The sequence below is a fragment of the Poecilia formosa genome, unplaced genomic scaffold, assembly GCF_000485575.1.
Source record: "Poecilia formosa unplaced genomic scaffold, Poecilia_formosa-5.1.2 Scaffold41, whole genome shotgun sequence".
NCBI lineage: Eukaryota > Metazoa > Chordata > Actinopteri > Cyprinodontiformes > Poeciliidae > Poecilia > Poecilia formosa.
In genome coordinates, this window is record NW_006799980.1 from 559,654 (window position 1) to 582,620 (window position 22,967).

The 22,967-nt window shown below is 44.8% G+C and overlaps 1 protein-coding gene across 1 annotated transcript; it reads left to right on the plus strand.

Annotated features, from left to right (window-relative positions):
* The first annotated feature begins 283 nt into the window (after positions 1 to 283).
* On the plus strand, positions 284 to 22,842 carry neurl4 (neuralized E3 ubiquitin protein ligase 4). The gene is made up of 29 exons (XM_007551267.2): positions 284 to 448; positions 5,433 to 5,949; positions 6,037 to 6,102; positions 6,805 to 7,277; positions 7,347 to 7,458; positions 7,546 to 7,634; positions 8,741 to 8,813; positions 8,895 to 9,168; positions 9,249 to 9,430; positions 9,791 to 9,876; positions 9,967 to 10,129; positions 10,243 to 10,453; positions 11,083 to 11,159; positions 11,274 to 11,352; positions 11,442 to 11,611; positions 12,055 to 12,183; positions 12,268 to 12,413; positions 12,494 to 12,712; positions 12,794 to 12,892; positions 13,579 to 13,731; positions 13,840 to 14,007; positions 14,096 to 14,254; positions 14,345 to 14,524; positions 15,459 to 15,552; positions 15,639 to 15,746; positions 15,846 to 15,990; positions 16,682 to 16,794; positions 16,891 to 17,050; positions 17,132 to 22,842. The coding sequence occupies exons 1-29, from the start codon at positions 284 to 286 to the stop codon at positions 17,334 to 17,336; spliced, it is 4,815 nt and encodes a 1,604-aa protein (XP_007551329.1). The 3' UTR covers positions 17,337 to 22,842.
* Positions 22,843 to 22,967: the final 125 nt, after the last annotated feature.

Sequence of the window (22,967 nt, forward strand, 5' to 3'; positions counted from 1 at the left end):
GTCAGGTTTATTAAATCTCCGCGTTTAAATTTTATGTTTCAACTAAATATCGGAAACATAGACATATGTTTTACTTAGTTAAAAAAGACCACAGATATAAATATTTATTTAACAATATATGTATATATTTTTTCAATATGCCCTCGATTACCCACTACGTTTTATACGGCACTGTTGACAGCTCAGTTGATGAAAACAGCATTGTCATGACAACCACTCGACCGCTAAGATAAGGGTACTGTCGCAAAGCCGAGGTGTCGTGAATCCTGGCCGCCCCCTGAAGATGGCGGCGGAGCTGCATCCGCGGAGCGGAAAGCTGATCGGCCTGTCCAACTCGAACCGAACAGCCCGGCGCAACCAGCCAGTCCAGGAGTTCAACCACGGCCTGGTGCTCAGCAAGGAGCCCCTGAGGGACCGGGATGTCTTCACCGTCCGCATTGACAAGAAGGTAAACAAGTGCAGGCCCGCCGCTGGCTGTCCTGAGCGGAGTGAGCGCGCTGCTGGTGCGGCTGAGCCGGGGGGTCTGTCTGTGTGTGTCTCTGGCCGCAGTGAGGGGCTTCAGCCCCCCCAGCGATGTTCAAACAGCCTGACAGCCTCCGCAGTGTTTAGTGAGCGCCCTTGCGTCCACGTACTACATTATCAGAGCCCTCAGAGGGGGGACAGTGGCTTGGTAGTCAGCCTCAGAGTGGATATACATTGAACGGATCACTTATATGAGCGATAACCGGCCCGTGTAGCTTCGGTACCGTCAGTTAGCCGCGCTAATGAGCCCTTAGCAGCAGGGGCTGTTCGGGGCGAGCCTTTTTGGAAGATACCATGGAGGGTCTGTGGAGCCCGACCCAGAAGTACAGCGTTCACTTGTGCCTAGCAGGAGCTTAGTTCGGCTGGTAAACAGCTTTGTTCTGATGGGGTCGGTGTGTCCTGGTGGCTCTGCGGGGCTTATCTCACACCGGGTTACCGTCTCTGAACCGACACCGATGGGCTAACTGCTGTTAATGAGATCCTGCTATCACTCATTAATTACTGCTGCTGTAATCATGACTAACTGGGGTTTTATCCTGACAGTCTGTTCTGTTAATATTTTCTAGAGAAAACAATGATTTCTCTTCTTTGAAGGTAATATGTTATTTGTTAGGTTACTTCTTATGATTGCATAATGCATGCTCTGTAAATGATCATTGCATTATTAGTTCATTCAGTAGTTTTATCAGAAATTACTGCCTATATGTATGCATGCTGTTAGGATATTTTTCTTCTCATGACAATAATATATACAGACTATTGGTTGGAGTCTCTGCAGAAGAGACCCACCCTTGACCCGGAGACCGGTGCCCAAAGGTCACACAGACAGGCATCCAAGCTTGCAGTGAGGAAAGGGAGGATTTAATGCAACTTATATCATCACGGTAACACTGTAGGTGTGCAGCCCTAATATTAAAACATGTTCCTGATTTGAAATCGTAACGTTAAATTATGTAAGATGATAAATCTTTGACCTAAGTTCTGTAAAAGTTACCAGCCGTTCGTTTTTTTGTAAAAAAATAAATCAAACTCACGCTCATGTTTCCAGTGTTTTTAAAATTACATTTTTTGTAATCTGACACACATATTTTGAGCTCCCTTCCTGAAGTTATAGTTTTTAAATTAAGCTGAAAAATCTTCAAGACTATTCCCATTTTTGCATACAAGTCTAACCTTTATCTCACTTATATTAATTTAGTGCATCAGATTATGTTTTATAGGTTGAATCGCTTTATTTATCAATACATATCATCGTAACGTTGATCATGAAATATTAAAACAATCCTGCTTTTCACAGATTACGTTTACGTCACAGGCATATAGATTATTATGTTCTTGTTTAGGAGTTTGTTAGTCTTTCCAGACTGGAAGTTAGTTAGTTTTTTATTATTGTTGTCGTCTTAAAAAATAATAAAAAAAAAAAAATCTGATTTAGAAAATGTAATTGAAGTTTTCTTCTCAGTATTTGATCCGCTGACATGAAGCGTCGACCTCAGGCCACCTGACTGGTGCGTCTCTGGTAATTTTGTTACTTGAAAACATACAATGTCTCAAAATAAACCACTTTAAGCACTTACTCCACTAAACCTACTTGCCATTTATTTTAAGGTAAATAAAGAAAAACGGTCATAAAAACGTGAATTAAGGGAAGCATCCGCAGCAGCGTCACAGTTACATATTTTACTAAAATCTGTTTGTCACCTGTATATATTAGCTTCTGCTGTGGTGCTAAAACGCTTACCACTGAGCCTGTTTATGTATATTAAGGTATATTTATTGTTTGAGCAATTGAAATAAGCAGTTGTAGAGATTTTTGGGGGGGTATCTCTCCAGTATTTGTGGATTTGAATGTTGCACATAAAACCAGTCGGTCAGAGAGGAATAAAATCAGCTGAGGTTCTGGACGCCGGTCCAGTCATTGTTTCCACAGTGACATCTTCAGAAGACTTCACAGTTTGTGTTGAAATCTCTGAAAAGTTGCTCGTCCGCCAGTCGGCTCCCTTCTTCTTCTTCTTCTTCTTCTTCTTCTTCTTCTTCTTCTTCTTCTTCTTCTTCTTCTTCTTCTTCTCCCTCCTGTGATGTCATCGACCCAGATGGTCACTAAGCAGAATGTGTGGTCTGTTTTTTTTTTTTTCCAGCTCATTTCAAAATGCTGCGTTTTGTTAAATCTATACGTCATTACCCAGATTTGTTATTTTAATCACTATATATATCTGTTGAAGGAAGAAAAAACAAAAAAAAAAAACGACCTCTAGGTAATATCTTTAAAACGTGTAAATCTTTTCATAAGAACAAGATGTTGAAGAAGCACTGGACCTTCTTCCTCTATATATTACTGTTATTTCTACAGCCAGTTTTGAGCAGCAGCTTATCTCTCCACAGCAGAGCTTTTTAGACGACACGTTAGCTGTGAACTTGTGACGGTGCCAACCAGACCACACACACCCCTCCTACATACAGAGAGGGATCTTCAGAGCTTTTGCAGGGGGCCCAGGAAAATAAAAACATCTGGCCTAATGGGACCTGCTTAGCGGCGCGTAAATCATTATGCATCCCTCTCGGCGCGGCGCGCTCTTGTCTGGTATGGACTCTCGTTATCGGCCTCATGACTGGATGAAAATCGATTCTTCCTCCATCACGAAGCGCCCGCTGCTGCGTGACTGAAAACTCTGCGAACTGGGATCCACTGAGCGAGCAGCAGGGGAAGATGGGAGGTAAATATCAACAGCCGGACGCAGAGAAAGATTTGGTGTTGTTGTGTGAGAATTAGCTTTGACAGGAAGTTGATATGTTATATAAAATCCAGTTAGAGAAAAAATTGACATTCCATTAGTATTTACAGCCAGATTTACTCAATATCATGCAAAAGTGTTAAGTGGAGCCCAAATCATATTTTACACATAACTATCTGAAAAGTGTGTCGTGCATTTGTTTTAATTGTTAAGGAGGTGAGAGTTTATGTGTCTACATGTGCCCAGCTGGGAGAAGAAACCTTCGCTAATAGAGCGACCAGAGTGTAAAGGCAGCAAAAAAAAGTGGTTCACGTGTTTTACTTCTTAGGGGGTTTTTTTGTCAAAAAAAAAAAAAAAATTCCTTTCACTTCACAATCACACACACCATCCAGATCACAGCATCCCAGTGGAACACGTCGAAGTTTGAGATCAAAACGTCAAAGGAGGAGTTGTGGTGCTCTGCGGCGTTTCATTTGCAAACAGAGATAAAGTTGTATTAAATCAGCGCATATTTGAGTCGATATCAATGTTCGAATGCAGCAAATGTGTCTTGTTGTTAACAGCAGCGATGAGTCTGGGAGATTAGCAATAGGTCCGATTTCCTTCAGTCCAAACTGGAGGTAATTCTGTTTGTTCAGCTCGGCTGTTTATTCTTAGCCGAGCTTCTTAGAAATTTACACTCCATTAATTTTTCATCGTTTTAAAAGCTGCCCGGTTTCTCAGCAGCACTGGGATCCTCTAGTTATTTATCTGAATGGTGTGAGAGAGAGAGAGAGAGAGAGGGAGAGAGACGCCCACAGGGCGGCGTGTTACATAAACTAGTGAAGGAGATGTTGGTGACCCGGTCAGCTACTTCTACTACTTTTTTTCTTTCTTTTTAACCCAGATCTGCCCTCGTCGTAGTAGCACCGCTGCCTTACATAGCAGCTCTCTGTGAGCAGAAAGTATCGATTGAACGGAGCGTTTCATCTCGTCTCCGGTCGTCTCGGTTGTAGGCCGCAGGGAAAAATCTCCGCGAAGCTTGTGGAGGTTCATCCGACGTGTTTCCACCTACGAGTACGAAAAGAGGTGAATCTCTACGCGGCTGTGTCTCAGCTGCCACTGTGGAGTGATGAGAAAGTGAAATATATTACCTCGTCCCCCCCCAGATATCAATAGTATCAGATTGTTTCCAGCTTAGGATGAGTTTAGTGTCTCCAGGGAGAAATGGATTCCAGTTTGTCTGGGAGGTGATTTGAGTTCAAAGCTGTGTTCCTGATCGGGGTAAACAAGTTCTCCAAAGGTTGCATCCGTCCAGCCGTGGGTCCTGCCGTCCTTACTGCTTCTAATCATCCTCCTGTTTTTTTCTTTCTTTTTTCCTTCTCCTTTCTTTCTCCCTCTTCCTTTCATCCTTGCACACGCTACCACAGTTCATTCCTTCTCTCTTGTTTTCTTCTGTTTTTTGTTCCTGTGAATCTTGGTTTTCTTCCTCCGTTGTGTCCTTTCTACCTTCCACTTTCCTTGATCTTCCTCCTTTCCTTTAATTTTTTTTCTCTTTCTTTTTCCACCAATGTCTGTCTTTCCTTACCTCCTTGTGTCCTAGCACCATTCCTTCCTTCTGCCTATCCTCATCCTTATATCCTTCCTGCCTTCCTTACCTCGTGTCCTCCTTTACTTTACTTTGTCTTTCCTCCCTTCCCCTTTTCTTTTCTCCTTCCTTTCTTTCCATCCTTTCTTCTGAACATAATCGTTTTATATTTTAACGTGAACATAAGGAGCCATAAACTCTTGGAAGTTGTCTGGAAAAATGGATTTTGCTACGTGAAGAAATCTGTATGAATACATCCACATCTGGAAATTTTAGAAAGCGAATACAGACTTTTCCAAACTTTCCTCTCTGTGTAAGGATCCTATATTTAGCTGCATTTTCATCTCTATCTGCTTGGTTTTCAAAGGACTGTTTCCAGAGCAAAGCTACTAAAAATAAATTTTATGACCACCATAAAAGCTGCTGACGGATGTTTTCTTCTTCTTTTCTGCTCTCATCATGTGGCGTGGACGCTGTAGAATCTGTGCGGGGATTATTTTTGCATAAAACTTTATTTAGGTTGTTTTATAGCCAGACTCCCCAGCAGTATTTTATTTAAATTGTAAAACAATAATAATAATCGCGCTGTTTTTCCTCCGCCCCTCCATCAGGTGAACTCCTGGAGCGGATCGATTGAAATCGGCGTGACGGCTCTGGACCCGGCCTCGCTGGACTTCCCCAGCAGCGCCACGGGGCTCAAGGGCGGCTCCTGGATCGTGTCGGGCTGCTCGGTGCTGCGCGACGGCCGCTCCGTCCTGGAGGAGTACGGCCGCGACCTGGACCAGCTGGCCGAGGGCGACCGCGTGGGCATCCAGCGCAGCTCGCGCGGGGAGCTCCACTTGTGGGTGAATGGGCAGGACTGCGGCGCGGCCGCCAGCGGCCTGCCACCCAAGCTGTGGGCCGTGGTGGATCTGTACGGGAAGTGCACTCAAGTGACGGTGGTGAGCTGCGAGCCGCCGCCGCCCTCCGCAGAGCGGGAGAGAGAGACGATAGAGCGGGACGAGGAGGAGGAGGAAGAGGAGGAAGTCGTAGAGGAGGAGGTGGTCGTAAGTGGGGGTCGGGACGATGGGGGGATCGCAGCGCTGATGAATGTGGCAGCGATGAACGGGATGGTGAACGGAGATGAAGGTAAGCCTGTTTTTAAACTTCGTCTTCCTGCCGCCGTGATCTGGGCTCGTTTCCATGTCCTGTACTTTAAACATTTCTCCCCCCCAGTGCCTGAGCTCAGCTGCAGCAACAGCCGGCCAGACAAGTTCCCCAACAACCTGGAGCCCGACGCTGGTGAGTTAAGCCCTGTCTGATTAAAGGGGACCACGTATACAAAATACTTCAACTTGGGTGTCAGCAGCTAATAAACACAGACCAGGCGCTTAAAAAACACACAGACGGTTTTTTTTTTTTTTTTTTTTTTTTTTTTTTTGGTGTCTGGAAAATGAGCCTTTTCAAAGACCTTTTGATTGTGGAGTCACAATGTTACCTAGCAACCCCAGCAAAGCTCAGCCCATCACCTAGCAACCCAAGTGGAGCTCTAACACTTTTGTTCAGCTGGTTTATGCATATTACAATGGCTTCTGGAAAAGACGAGCGTTTTGTTGTTGATTTACCATCCAGAAATCACTTGCTGAATTCTTGCTGGTTGTGCAGGAGGCTCTACTTCTGCTTTCCAAAGGTGTTAAGGTGTAGAAATGCGCATCTGTTGGTAGCCGTTTTCACGTGTGAGTGTAAACGTTGAGTTGGGGGTGGCGTGACCAGCAGCGGCTGATTTGGATTTAAAGTGACAAGAGGCTCTAAAACATCTCATTCTGAAGAGCTCAAAGTGGACAGAACTGACCAGACTGACATCTTATTATCTAAGAATAATTTACATGTTTTATATCGCCCATAGACCTATCCCGACCTTTTCAAGGAAGCATAATAGATCACCTCTAAGGGTTTCATAGCTTGATCTGCTCTGATAGCCGTTCTCTTCCTGCCTCTGCTCAGTCCTCACAGAGCACCAGCTCTTCGACGTCTTTAACAATGCAATAGTTTCATTTTATCGCTCTGAAGACGAGGGAGGAGGAGAGGACGGCGGAGGCGGAGGAGGAGGAGGAGGCGACGCTGGTGGAGGAGGCGACGCAGGAAGTGACTCTTCTTCCAGAGTTGACAGAGGGAGTGGCGGTGGAGGCGGCGCTCCGGCTAACGCTGACGGCAGCACAGGGACGGCCGGTGGCGTGGGAGCGGGCGGAGACTGTGGGAACTCTAACAACAGCCCGGCCGGTACCGGAGGGGCTGCGCCGGGCTCCGGGGCGGGTGGGGTGATGACCAACGACGCGCTGCTGTTCCACGAGAAGTGCGGCACGCTGATCAAGCTGAGCAACAACAACAAGACGGCGGAGCGGCGGAGACCTCTGGACGAGTTCAACAACGGAGTGGTGATGACCAACCGGCCGCTCCGGCACAACGAGATGTTCGAGGTGCGGCCCGGTCCTCTGCCGCCATCTTCCCTCTTCGGGCTGAACTGCTAACGATGTCTCTGTTACCAGATCCGCATCGATAAGCTAGTGGACAAGTGGTCGGGCTCAATCGAGATCGGAGTGACCACGCACAATCCCAACAACCTGGACTATCCTGCAACTATGACCAATCTGCGCTCAGGTAACACCCTGCCATCAGAGTCGATACTGTTCGCTTATCAGAACTTTTTTTTTTTTTAACTTTTATTTCTTTTTTTATCTTTATCAGGTACAATCATGATGAGTGGCTGTGGGATATTAACAAACGGGAAAGGAACTCGTAGGGAATACTGTGAATTCAGCCTGGATGAACTTCAGGTCAGTGGAAACATGCATCTCGTCCACCAGAGCGTTTTTCACCCAGAACCTTTGGTTTGTATCCTGGCTTTGTCTTGTTTGTGTTTGCACCGTCTGCCTACTTCACAGCCACTGGTTCTGTGAGGATCAGTGCTTTCATAGCCTGTTAACAGAATAAATACATTTTGTTTACAAAAACAATATTCAGTTAATCATCTTAATCTGATTATAATAATTAATCGATTATTGAAATAATCCTCAACTTTGTGTTTGCGGTAAAAAGCTTCTTCGTCCTATGTATTTGTAATATTGAATAAATAGCCTTAAGTGGTTAAAGGAAACATCTTTAGACCGTTCCACAGGGTTTCCCACAGTGTATTGTAAGCCTGGCGGGCCACCAGGCTTTACTTGTGCCACTACTAGGCTTTACTTGTGCCACTACTAGGCTTTACTTGTGCCACTACTAGGCTTTACTTGTGCCACTACTAGGCTTTGCATTGTTTATTTATTTGAGTTTTTTTGGTGTTTAGGTATTAATCTTCCAGTCTTCCATTAACACATAACTATCAAGAGACATTTTCAAATTTCCTGTCAACTTTAAACAGTTTTTTGACTCATAAACACGGCGGTGGGCTGGATGACTGCCCTGGCGCTCGAGCACCAGGCTTAGCAAGTTTTCTGGGGGAAACCCTGGCTCCAATTTTATTTTATCTGCTTAATCGTCAGAATAATCGATTGCTAAAATAATTGTTAGTTGGAGCCTTAGGATGAAACCAATACAGCACTAAATTCAGACAGTTTAAAAACCAAGGTAAAGTTTTTCCAAACTTGTGTAAATCTGTGTCTGTAATGGTTTTTAGGATTGAGCGCATCAGGAAATCCTGTTCAGCGTTTGAGAGGAAAAGCCGGCTCTTATTGTGAAATTGAAAAAGCTGATTTTCAGTAATAAAACTATGATTCAGTAAAGAGTGACCACTCTTTAGTGTTTACTGATGTGGTCGGGTTCATCCCTGGTTCCTAATGCGTGATTAAAAGAGCGGCCTCAACAAACCTCCCCGGCTCTTGCAGTTGAAATGCGGCGCCTACGTTTTCCCGCTTTTTCAATTTTCTGCTACATGTCATTGCAGGAGGGGGATCACATCGGCCTGATGCGGAAAGCCAGCGGTGCGCTCCATTTCTACATCAACGGCATCGACCAAGGCAAGCCTCCTCCAGTTCCGGCGCGTCGGCACTCAGGAAGCTGGGGCGACGATTTGACCGCGGTGTGTTGTTGCTCTGCAGGCGTGGCCGCGGCGCAGACTCCCAGCGTGGTCTACGGCGTGGTGGACCTCTACGGCATGGCCGTCAAAGTCACCATAGTCCACAACCACAACCACAGCGACCGCCTCAGGCGCAACAACGCCATCATGAGGGCTCTGTCGCCCGACGTCGGCCGGCCGCGGCCCGCTCTGGCCCTCACGCCGGACTCAGAAGGACCCGACCGTCTCCTGTTTCACCCCAACTGTGGGCAGAAGGCAGCCATCATCTGCGACGGCAGGACGGCGCTGCGGCCGCAGTTAGCGCTTCTTCTTCTTCTGGTTCATCATCTTCGCTGCAAGGATTTAATTTTAACACATGTTCTGCTGATGTCTTTAGTGCGACTGATGACTTCAACCACGGGGTGGTCCTGAGCAGCCGGCCGCTGCGCTCCAACGAGGTGTTCCAGGTCCGCATCGACAAGATGGTGGACAAATGGGCGGGCTCCATCGAAATCGGTGTCACGACACACAATCCCGCCTACCTGCAGCTGCCGTCCACCATGACGAACCTGCGGTCAGGTGAGATGACGGAAAGCATTTAGCGCCGATGCAGGTCGTTTCTTCTCTTCAGCTCATCGTTTCTCTGAGATCCAGAGACGCTCACGGCTCACTGGTGACTTCTGCGTCTCCCGTTTCTGTGTTTATCCGGCCATTTGTTTCACATCCGAGTTCAAAACTCTAAACAAATCTCAAAATAACGGTTGTGTATTTCTCAAGTTTTCATTGTGAGATTATGCTAATGTAATGAAACAATTTATTTTCTCATCCTTTTTTTATTATTAATAATGTTGCATATAATTATCTATTTTAATTCAGCTGTAAGTCGAGGAGTTTTCAGTGCAGAGGCGCCTGACCCGTTTCCCGTGGGTTGTCTTTCAGGGACGTGGATGATGACGGGAAACGGTGTGATGCACAACGGAACCACGATTCTGGACGAGTACGGACACAACCTGGATCGACTCAAAGTAAGAGGAGTTTTCTTTATTTTTAAATCAGCCGTCTTTCTGTTAAATCGTGTTTTATAGTTGACGAAACCGTCGCTCTTCTGCCTGCAGGCCGGGGACACGGTCGGAGTTGTCCGGAAGGAAGACGGCAGCCTGCACTTCTTCGTGAACGGCGTGGCGCAGGGCCCGGCGGCCTGGAACGTGCCGCCGAACGTCTACGCTGTGGTCGACCTGTACGGCCAGGCAGCCCAGGCCACCATCATGGACGACATGGGTGAGGCCCGGAGGAGCAGGACGATAACGATGGTCTATCAGAGACATCAGCTTTAAGGAAAGTCTGACCTGCTGTGTGTGTGTGTGTGTGTGTGTGTGCGTCTGCGGTTCCAGTGGACCTCCCTCCTCTACCAGAGGACAGCTCAGACGGCCCCACCGCCATGTCCCCCGGGAGTCCCTGCTCTGTGGCGGGGGCCTCCACTTCCACTGACCTGCGCTTCCACCAGCTGCACGGCACCAACGCCGTCATCACCAACGGGGGGCGCACCGCGCTGCGCCAGAACTGCCGCAGCGAGTTTAACGACGCCATCGTCATTTCCAACAGGTAACGGCGTCGATGGTCAGAACCCTTTCAGGTCGAAGAGCTTTTGAAGCAGCATAAGATGTTTGAAGCTGAGATGATCTTAAAACGTCATGAGGTGAAATAAAACTCCTCCTTCCTGGTTTACGCTGCAACTCATCAGAGTTTAATGATGTCATAACTCACAACTATTGTCTTTCTCAGAGACTCTTAAGTTTTAAAGTTAATCCAGTTTATTTTTCTGCTTAACTTGATTAAATAACTTTTTCTGTGCATCAATGCATTTATGCAGCCATTTGTTTTCACGTCTATCTATTAATCCATCTTTTCATCCATCCATTTGTCTGTTGATCCGTCCATTTCCTCTTTTTCTCTGCTTTTTTGTAGGTTGTGTAATTGATGTCTGACCACAGTTTATAAAACTTTAAATTCAGTCCAATTTTTGTGCTTCTAGTCTCCTTTAAAAATGAACTGCACTGTGAAACGTAAAGCAAGGTTTGGAAACTCGTCTTTTTACTTTGAGGATTATTCCTGGGTGTTCTGTTAGTTTTCTTTTGGTAAAATATTATTTATCAATACAGCATGTATACGGTGTATCAGTCTACATTCTTGAGTAGATGTTGCGGTGAAGATGTGATTTTATTTTTTTTCAGGTGCCTTCGGGATGGAGAACTCTTTGAAATTGTTATTCAGAAGATGGTGGACCGCTGGTCAGGTTCAATAGAAGCAGGTCGGAGCTTCCTCTGCTTTATTAACGATACGTTTCAGTTTCCTCGGACTGATCCGGTTGGTCCGACTCCGTCCGCTGCCTGACGTTTATCTGTGGCTGTCCCTGTGCCTCCAGGAGTGACCGCCATCAGACCGGAGGAGCTGGAGTTTCCGAACACGATGACCGACATAGACTACGACACCTGGATGCTGAGGTAAGAATGTGACGTTTTACAAATGATTCAAATTACAAATTAGATCCAAACAATTCATCTAATGTTTTTTGTTTTTTTTTCTCCCACAGTGGAACCGCCATCATGCAGGACGGCAACACAATGCGCAACAACTACGGCTGCGACCTGGACTCCCTGACCACAGGCTCCCGGATCGGCATGATGCGCACCGCCAACGGCGACCTCCATTACTACATCAACGGCGTGGATCAGGGCGTCGCCTGCGCGGGTCTGCCGGCAGGTAGAGAGCCACCGCTAAAATGAATATTTAAAAAACTAACACGCCGCATACTTCGACCAAAGAGATGAAGCTGACCCTCGTTGACGTAGACGCCTGACGGAAATTGCGTCGCGTCGTTCCCAGAGAGCCGTCCGCCTGCTAACGTCGACGCCAGACTTGGGTCAAAATATCGCGAAGTGTTGTCTGATTGGCTGTGTTTCAAGCGGAAATGCGCTCAGACGGCAGTGTTAATATTTCATTTCAACTAATGATTATTTTACAAAAACCGTATAGCGGAAGCGGACGAGTTGACGGCCGCAGTCTTCTGACCAATCAGACAACACTTCGACCAGGGCCCGGTGTCGAGGTCGACGGGTGGAAACAAAACGACACAGTTTTCATGAGAGCCAGTTTTCTGCACGTCAGCTGAAGGGCGTTGCCTGTACCTCTCATGTCTCTTTCAGAGGTGTTTGCTGTGATCGATCTGTACGGTCAGTGCGTTCAGGTCTCCATCACCAGCTCCTCCGGCCCGCTGGACAACAGCCTCTGCACCAGCAACGTCACCGAGAAGAGCTTCCCCATCCACTCTCCAGGTGCTCAGGAGGTTTCTTTCTCCGACGCTGCGTTGCGAAATCCTTCAGAGCTGCGTCCTTATGTCCTTCATTTTGTGCTTGCAGTCGCAGGCGTCGCCCACCGGCTCCACAGTAAGCATGGAAAGAACGTGGTGCTGCTGGGCGAGGGCTGCCAGGCCATCAGAGTTGGCGGCTACTCTCACGGCATCGTGTTCAGCGCCAAAGAGCTCAAAGCGGACGAGCTGTTTGAGGTTTGCTCGCGATTAACTTGGGGAAATAAGGATGCGGGCAGCCAGCAGGTTGGGTCTTCTTCACCGGTTTCCTCCTGCAGGTGAGGATCGACGAGGTGGACGATCAGTGGTGCGGCTCTCTGCACATCGGCCTGACCACGCTGGCGCCTCCGGAGCTGCCGTCCTGCCCGCTGTCCGGCCTCTCGCCCTCCCTCCCACAGCTCCGCACCAAGGTCACCTGGCTGCTCTGCGGCTCCGAGGTCCAACGCAACGGCGTTCTGCAGCGGCAGAATTACGGCTATTCGCTGGACCGGCTGACGGTGAGCAGCGCCTCCTGCCTTCGTTTTATCCATTTCTCACTTCCAGAGCTCGCAGGAGATCAAGTCTGAATGTGTTTCCAGGTGGGGAACCGCGTGGGCGTGAAGAGGTGCAACGACGACACCATGCACATCTTTGTTGACGGGCAGGACATGGGGCCTGCCGCTACCGCAGTCCCCAAGGTACCAACACCAGGGTGTCCGAATCCTTAAAGCTCTGCATTAATGTATCTAAAGCAAAGGCCTCGCATGTCTCAGATTCATTCAAAATATGTTAACCACAAGTCTGTGGCAGGCCTGTTTAATCTCAAGTTTGAGTTGAGGTGGGCGGATCGATCCAAAATATCACCAATATCGATGCCGAGTCGGTATTAGTATCGCATCGATCCTCGCATAAGATTGATAACTTTAGTTTCAGATTCCCTCCTAAAATTTTATTTATTTTTCTATTGTAGTTTCTCAACTCCACTTCAAAAAATCATTTTCTATTTATTGTTTTCTCAGATGATATATTTTTTGCAGTTTGCACAAAATCATGTTAATGTGTTATTTAAGTATTTTGTAGATGCCTATAAACTTTAGTTTTTTAATTCTTTCTAAGATTTGAGCAAAATAAATTCAAAGGAAAAATCACAAAAACACAGAAGAGTCAGATGTTTGATGCTATTTTCAAACCTAAATAAATAAAAATGTTCAGCTTTTGCGATGCTTTATCATAACAACGGCATCGTCCTCTAACCATTGTCTGTATTTACTTTTTTCTGTTCTTACATTTAATTCGGGTTGGCCTTAAAAAGACTTAAATTTGACTTGCTGAACCCTGCAAATCTAAACATTAGCACTGAGCAGCGGCTTCTGGCTTTTCGCAGAATGTGTACGCCGTTTTGGACCTGTACGGGCGGATAACGGCGCTGTCCATCGTCAGCTCCTCTTTGATGGAGGACTTGGAGAGCATCAAGGCGCCTTCGCTCACCTCGGACAGCTGCAGCGAAGGGGAGGAGGACAGCAGCCCCGTTAGAGAGGTCAGAGGCTGGAAAGAGAGGGAACAAAATAGAAGCTTTATGAAACAATTGGATTTTGTTCGTGTCAAATGCTTCTTTTGTGTTTTTTTTGTTTTTTTTCTTATCAAGGTTGAGAGTGAAACATGCTCCCTGGTGCCGACGGTCATGATGTTTCTGGAAAACCACGGCAAGAACATCCAGCTGTCCAACCAGAACCTGACGGCAGCCCGGGTTTCCAGCTACAACCAGGGCCTGCTGGTCACCGTCCAGCCGCTGGCGCGCCAGCAGCTCTTCCAGGTGGCTCTGCTGGACTCGCATAAATACGATTGTCTGTGTTTCAATTTGCAGTTTGAGTGGATGATTCATGCTTTTCTTTGGGCGCCAGTTTCAGATCGATCGTCTGAACCCGTCGTGGACGTCGTCTCTGTCGTTAGGGGTGATAGGCCACTCCCCCGACCGGCTGAACTTCCCCTCCACGGCCTGCTGCCTGAAGCGCTCCGCCTGGCTGCTGCAGCGCGACTCCGTCTTCCACAACTCTCTAAAAGTAAACGCTCCACAACATTGCCGTTAGTCGACAGCCACCTTTCACTTCTCCCATCATCTGATTTCTGTTTCGCTCCCCTCCGCCCTTCAGATATGTGAGAACTACGGTCCTAACCTGGACACTTGTCCAGAGGGGACAGTGTTGGGTCTGCTGGTGGACACCAACAACTGCCTCCATCTCTATGTGAACAGCATGGACCAGGGCGTGGCGGCGCAGGACATCCCCTCGCCCTGCTACCCCTTCATCGACCTCTACGGCCAGTGTGAACAGGTTTGTAGAGACGCAGAGGGACTTGGCCGCGCCTCGCAAAGGATTCATTTGAATATTTTAAGCTTGAAACGGCTAATCGGATTAATCGCGATGAAGCTATTATTGAAGTAACTGTAAAATAATTTGGTGATCAACTGGAGTATACAGACTCAAAAAAGGCAAATTGCTGAAAGATCAACATGCTCAGAGCAATAAATGAGTGAAAACTGCATAAAAATTAGTCAATATTTTGTATTTAAAATAAAAAGGAAACAACTACCTTCTTTGTCTGTAAAAATGTTCTGCCCAGAATCCTTCAGTGGACTCTTGATCATTTGTAGCAAAGGACATAGATGAAGTTTTAGCTTCACCTATTTCAATTTCTGCAAAAATCCCCTCCTATAGACACAATTGGCTATGCAATTATTAGTTGGTTCATTGAAAAAAAATAAAAATCAACAGTGCTTCCAAAAACAGCCAAAGCGTTTACAAAATCCACCCTCCCATTTCTTGGTATCTGGAAAATGAGCCGTTTCAAAAACCTCCCGATTGTTGAGTCGCACCTCGCTGTTACCTAGCAACCCAAGCAGAGCTCCACTACGCTTGTTGCACATAAAGCTGGTTTTCAGCTGTATGTGCTGTACAATGGCTGCTGGAAAAGACAGCACCCATTTGTTGTAGGCTTGCCGTCCAGAAACCACTTTCTGCATCCTTGTTGGTTGTGCAGGAGGCTCCACTTCTGCATTTCAAAGTTGTATAGTTGTGTAATTGTGCCTCTGTTTCCAGCCATTTTCAATTCAATTATTTATTTTGGCATTTTTATGCATTTCTAATATTGCATGAACAAGATTTACATGACTAAATAAGATCTGCCGAATGTTATTAAATTTATTTGATCCGATTAAATGTCCCAGCCGAGATCATTTTGCTGTAACCGATGTTCTCATGGCGACAGGTCACCATAGTAACCAACAACGTGCCAGCTGTGGGTGCAGAGAGCGGCGACACTCGCTTTCAGGGAGACATGGAGAAGGCAGACATGGTTGACGGTACGAAACCTCTCGGTTTCCTTTTTTTCCAACTCCTCCGCCGCAGCCTTCAGCTTCCTCAGCAGGTTCTCTGTTGGTGCTTGCAGGCATCAAAGAGAGTGTGTGCTGGACGCCCCCTCCAGAGGTCAACCCCAACAAGACCTGCGAGTACCAGGCGCTCTGCTCCCGCTTCAAGGACTTGCTCACTTTGCCAGGTTTGACTTAATCTCTCTGACTTCTCGTCGCCATTTCCGTCCACGTTCCCTCCTCACACGTGTATAAAATGACGCGTCCTGTTTCCGTCCAACCTCAAGACGGCTACTTCAACGAAGATGCAAAGTACAACCTGTGCTACTGCGAGTCCTGCCACAAGCTGCGGGGAGACGAGGCGTACTACAAGCGAGGAGAGCCACCCCGAGACTACGCCCTGCCATTTGGGTGGTGCCGCTTCGCCCTCAGGTGGGGAGGCTGCAGGAAGGCCTTTTGTTTAGTTTTGTTTTTTTATTCACGCTGTTATAGTAAATCTGGAAATCTCTGAAATGTTGGAGTAAGAAGCATTTTGAGGCTAAAAATGCTGATGGATTTCATGTATCAGAAATGATAAAAAAAATAATAATAATTTGATCTTTACCAGGTTCAGAATTAAAAAATAAATAAATAACAACAAACATAAAAACGCCCCCAATACACAGATGTGTTGGGTGTGGAAATTAGCAGTAGCTTGCTGCTTTTCTTAGGTCATGAAGGAACAATTAGAAAAATATTGAACATATCTATAGATATATCTATCTATAAACAAACTGAACTACAAACATTTCTGGTTGTTCTGTATATCTATGATCTAATATTTTATCCTCTTTCTGCTTAACTGTATTTAGATGTATGCATAAGTAGTGTTTTTGCTGTGAAATGGATTCAAAGTTAGTTTATTCATTTGATTAGAGCACATACAGCAGATATAAAGTTCAGTATTTAGTTTGCAAACAAGCTAAATGAGGCATGATTGGGTGTAACTCTAACCACTAGATGGCGGTAAAGTGTCTTAAATATGAGTCCTTGTGTTGAATGTGGATGTTTTTGCTGTAGCAAATGTTATTAGCATCTGTTTGTTAGTTTTTAGCTATTATTTATAGCCTGCCTCATTCTGCAGGGTCAAGTCCCACTGTGAGGTTTCCAATGCACTAAAGAAGTGGCACATTGCGTATCACGGCACCAACGTAGGAGCCCTGCGGCGCACACTGGACCACGGCCAGCTGCTGCCTGGTATGATGCTCATATCCTTCGCCATTAGTTATTTTGATAGTTGTGGCAACACTTTTTTTTTTTAAGGAGTAGTTTTTGTTTCGCTTCGCTTTGCAGGAACGTCGTCCATTTTCCTGGTGTCTCAAGTGAAGACGGAGGGTCCAAACGGCTACACCGAACCAGAGGAGAACAGCGCCCCCGGCAGGGAGGTTCCCAGAGTGCGGCTCTCCCCGACCATGCGCTACTCTGGCATGGAGACGTTTGCTCCCAAAGTGCAGTGAGTTCGTAGCGCGTGGAAACGCCGGGGTGGTGGAAACCCGAGCCGGAAGTGACGGCTCTTCTTCTCCTCTCCCTGCAGATTTCAGGACCCGCGTTCTCACCGCTGCCACCAGGCTCAGGTGGGCTTCCAGGTGTGCGTGCGGCCGGGCTCCTACAAGGTGGGACCTCAGACGCTGAGCCACAGCGAGCCTCTAGACCCCCGCTTCAGCAACTCTGAGATCGAGTGGATCACGAAGGAGCAGGGCGGCACGCTTCTCTACGGACTGCTGGTTCGGGTGGAGTGAACGGCGTAGCGGCGAAGACCCGAGCGCCGCTTCCGGTTATTTTTGATAAACAGACAACCAAATCCAAGCCCTGCCTTGAGCAAGACACTAGTCTGGAGTCCGGCTGGTCCTGAAGCGGATTGTCGACAACCTCAGCATTTTTGGTTTTGTTTTGGCTCGGTCGCTCTTCGGCTCTTTTATCGGCGGAGAGCAGCGGTCGTTACCGAGAACAGACACTGCCTGCACTTTATGTTTCGGACACTAGTGGGCGATTTTTAAACTTCTCATCAACGCAACATGTTTGTTTATAAGCTTCTTCTTTTTTTCTTACCATTCTTCCGTCATTTTGTTCTTCCATCCTCGAGTAGCTTTTTTTTTTTTTTTTTTAATTTGGCACTTAGTTTAACACCTTTGACTTCCGAATTTTTTTCACAAAAAATGACTAAAAGGTAAATTAGATTTAAAAAAAAAAAGAAAAAAGAGGGACGGTGTTTTAACAGCAATGTAGAAAAATAACGACACTTGAATCTGAGTATGAGCCCGAGAGCATCGTGATTGTGACCTCGATATCAGGCAGAATTTAAAACTGGAGGGAGGGGCTGATATGTTTACACACCTGTCTTTCACTGTGTTTCTGTCCTCTGTGTGTCTCCGTATGAGGAGACGTTAATATTGCCGCCAACGTTGGTTTACACAGGACTCGGATATGGGAATGGTTTTTAACCAATCTAATTTTGATGTTTATTTGACTCAAAATCTGAATTTCTGAGTTTGGTGTTGGAAAAATCAAGTGGAAACCGTGTTTCTGTGCTAGTTACGTCTCCATTTGGAGGTTGTGGTTCATTCAGGAAAAACAACTGGATCAGTCCACGGCAGCAATATGGCTGTCGTGGACTGGGATTAAAACCAGGGTCCAATTTCACATTGTATCAGTAATCTGCTGCATTCCACTCTTCTTGGAAATCCAATCTCAGTTTTGGGACTGAAGGCTTCACACTAAAGTTGAGCATTGTAGTCACAACTTAAACAACTAGTGGGGATTTGTCCGTTGTTGCGGTACTAACATCTTGTACCACTACAAGCCACAACATGGCTACAAACCAGTTGTGGAGCACTCTGTTGTTTATAAATGAGACTTTCATGAGCCTGGCAATCATATTTAGTATTAATCTCTTGGCTGTTGTGAAGCTTCTGTTGTCAAGGGCCATTCATGTAACATTTCCAACCAGAAACGGGGAAAATCTGAATTACAGAAACAAATGGAAATCCCAAGTCCATGAGCCGCCCCGACGTTAAATCAAATATGGCTTCCACTCTCAGTGTAAGTTACAGAAACGATCTGTATTTGTACCTCATGCTCTGGGAGTCACGCTGGTTTTCCAGATCCAATTTCACACTAATGAGGTGCATGAAATCCAGCACATTGCTGCATTTTTATTCACCTCACAAGTCAGATCTTGGAGTGACAATCGGCACGCTCTAGTTGCCTGTGGGATTACCAAAGGCGTTTCAGATCCGTTTTGTGCAAGTACCTGGTTCAGTGAGAAACAAACTGTGTTGCGTGCTAATAGTATAGTTATACAACTCATCATTTTATTCACATGGTAGCCATATTGGATATTATTAACCTCTGGGCTAGTCTGAGAACTTCATTTTGGATTGAAGGGGCGTTTTGTTGTGTTTCCAGATGGGAACATCGAAAATGAGACTCTTAAATCCAGTCGAACAGTTTGAACATGGAAGGTCTCAAGAGTTTAAATCCAACATGGCTGACAAGTATGTAAAAAAAGCTATGAGGTTTTTGGTAAATGAGATATGGTTTTGTGCAGATTCTGAACATTATGGTTTCAATCCATAACTCCAACTTTTTTTAATGGATTGCTATTAAATTCGGTCATTCCCACGTCTGAGCTCAGAATTTGAGGTGAACAGAACCAAATTTAAGTTCTGATTGCTGTTTGGTTTGGGGTCAAACATGACTCGACTCGTCGTTTTAGGGAAAACCACTCACAAGCTTATAATGGAAATAAAACTGCTGTTAGAAATCAGTGTTTTATAATCACCGCTGCACCTTTTGGCATAAAAAAAAGCACTGGATTGTGAATTACAAGGCATAGAAAATCTCAAAAGGTAGATTCAGCTGATTTTTCATGGTTATGTTTCACCGCAACCGGTTTTGTTTTTACATTTATAAATGAAGGGTAAGCTAAGGGCAGCTAGCTTTGTTCCAGTTCTTCCAGAAGCTTCTCAGAAAAGTTTGAGAAAAACTCAAAGCTAGGTAATGTGTAAGTGAAAAATTAAAAACACTTCTTTATATCTTAAATATATTTTTAAAAAAGACAAACTATAGCCAGAATTGTTAGCTAGCTTAGAAAAACTTGATGCTAATGGGCTAGCATTAGCATTCGGCACCTGAATTCAGGACTATTTCACTGTTTTTAAGGAATCTGAGTCAATCAGATGTATTAACTTAAAATTGTATCAGGATATTACGCATTTATAAGATATTGAATTTGAAAAATTAATAGATGGCTGTGTAGTTATCCCTTTATACACTCAGTGACCCAAACGCTGGATTTTGATTGCTTAACTACAACAATTTGCGTTTAATGTTTTCATTTTCTCACAGAGGAAAAAATCACTGTGAAATAGTTAAAATTAGACATTTAGTTCAAGATTCCAAACTCTCGCAGATTAAAAGCAGTGAATTAGCTCTTTGCTCAAGTGCTCGGCGGTCCTGTGGTTATGAAAAGTATTAAGGGAACCACATACCGTGTCTGTCCATCTCCGCCCGTGCTAAGCTAAATTTATATCTGTCGTTAAATTCTGCTCTTTATTCCAATCCCAAAATGCCCAGCCTCCCTGCTGAAGTCAGATAAAGCCAAAAGGTGCGACATCAGTCTCGCTCCGTCGCCGTTTACGTCACACGCAAACCCATCCTTTCATCCTTACGTCCGACACCGTTTACCCAACACCGCTTCCTGTGTTTCATCCTTGTTGGCTTTCCACAAACCGGTGTTTACATGTGAATGTTGTTGATTAGGGCTCTGCATTCATTTCACTCCACGACTGATTTGCACTCGCCATTTGTTCATAATCTAAAATCCACCCGCTTGGATTGTTTACAACCAGCTTTTTTTTTTTTTTCCCGTCAATTTGCATCCACGGAAAACAAAAGGTTTATAGCTGAGGCGTCAAACACTAAAAGTACAGTCAGAGAAGCTCAGACATCTTCTCATTGATGAGGGAGGGGGAAAAAAATTAAATAAAAAAATGTGAAAAAATGTTACTATATGGGTTCTTTACAGCCCAGTGCTGCTTTGTACACTTTAATTTGAATTTTTGTTTTGTTTTCGGTATGTTGTGTTGTACAGGCTGTTGCATAACAAATCATATCTTCATGATTTATATTAAAAAAAAATAAATAAATGACCTGACAAACGGTATGCTCCAAAGCATGGTTAATGTGTTAGTTTGTGAGGAATGGGCTAAAAAAAGAAAAGAAAAAGAAACCCGCTGGGGGCATTTTGTATGCGTTTCTTTTAGATTTTATTTAAAGAAGGAAGAAAAAAAAAAAGTCTGCTCACTGACAGGTTATTGCAGTGTTTACACTCCATCACAACTCGTCCAAAATGTTGTGGACTAAAATGACTCCTCTTAAGGCCAATAGTGGGATTTTTTTTCATAGCTTTTTTACATAAGTAGTGGCAGCTCTGTCCTATTTGACATACAGACCAACATAAATTTAAATTAAATTTAAAAAAAGAAGCAGACCTGGATGACATTTAAGCTACCGACACACGACCGTTTGCGCTGATGAATCATCTGCTCGTTTGTCTTGCTGGATTGCATAGAGGGCTCTAACATAATGGAGTCATGTCTTTTTTTTTTTTTTTGCTCCAGCTTCGATTTATTTATATATTTTATTTATTTTCTTAAATTGGACCCTGAGTTTTGGCGTTTCCTAACAGAGCTGTTATTCTGACCTCTCTTTCCCACTGATTTCGGTTGTGGGGAAACAAATTAGAGACGTTAGAACTGGATGAGAAGATCCTTCTGCACATTAACAAAAGAGATTTACTCAAATCGTCAACAAATTTTATCGCAGCACAACAGCTTCGTTTTACAAACTGTGACTCAGCAGTTGGCAGTGCTTCCTGTCCGCCTTTGTTTCGGTAGCTTCATGTTAACGTTACAGCATCCCCTTTCTAAGCATCTAAAACTGCTGCATTTGTCATGTGACCTCCAGGTAGCTGGAGAGAAAAAAAACTGCATTTTCCTGACTTTACTTTTCTGGAGTTCAGTCCTTCATTTTTATCAAAAATATAAAATATTGAAGTTTAGTATGACTGTGGCAGGCGTTAAATGTGAAATCTGCAAAGAAAAAAAAAGGAAAGAAAGGAGTAAAGAGGGAAGAGAGAGTAGGGCTATAAGGTGGGAAGTAAAACAAAAAGATGAAAAACATGAGAGAGGGAAGAAGTTACTATTGCTAAAAACTAAAAAAGAAAGAAAAAGGCTAAAGATATGTTGGGGACAAGGAAGACAATATATCATTATAAAAGGAAGGAATAAAGCAGCATTTGTATAAACACGAAATAAAGTCCAGGAATATGTTCTCATTTGGCGTAGGAAAATTATTAAAGGCCCTGCTGTTAGGTTTTTGTTTTCTTCCCCCTTGGAGACGCTCTACTTGCTGCACATAAACTCCAGATGGGTAGTTTGGTACAGTTGTAGCAACTTCCCAATAATGACCTCAATTAACCTCATGCTACACCAAGCAGATGCTCTGTCGGCACTGATGAAGACTGACTCACATCGGCATGCTGAACGGTTGACCTGCCTCACAGGTGAGGGAACCTGGCCTTATTTTATAAGTAATTCAGCTAATTATTGTTTGACTGCATGTTAGATAGCAGAGCGTAAAGTTTCCAACTTTCAGCCCAAGATGAAAGAATCAGAAAATGAAATTTTCACACCTTCCATCCCAATATACATGCACTACACATGACACGTGTATCTTATATGTGTGGCAGGGCATAATGCTTCATCGAATGCACTTTTCTTCACATTTTATAAAACCTGAACTTAGATGCAGCAGCTTTAGCTCACCAGGCTAGCCCCCCGCTCCTTTGATTGATCCTCCCATCTAATTCTCACAGACTCCAAATCGTTCAGGTTTTCCTTTAAATCTTCCAGTCAGAAAGCAGCTTTAGATAAACTTACTCAAACGTTATTTGGTCAACAGGACACGTGTAACATTTCTATACCAGAAAAGGGAGAGGGGGAATTTAAATCGTTTTGTTAAAAATTATTATCAAGCTCATAGGGTAAAAAAAAAAAAGTGTTTTCCCCCCCATTTGGGGGGTAAAATCAGAGCTATGCAGCAAGTTTGAATGAAAAGCTGAGGGTTAAAAATCTTTAAATTAGCTTTTGAGGACAGTTCCCAACATAAACAAAAAGAAAAGTAAAATGTTTGGTTCAGCTTCATTCGACTGTACACCTTAACTTCCACTCACACAAACAAACATACAGTCCTTCAGATATCCCAGAAACCAACAACGAAAAGAAAAAGTCCACACAGTTTTAAAAAAATAGCGAAAAGATCTTTGTACACTTGGACACAACTGGTAACATGTTCCCGAACCCTGACGC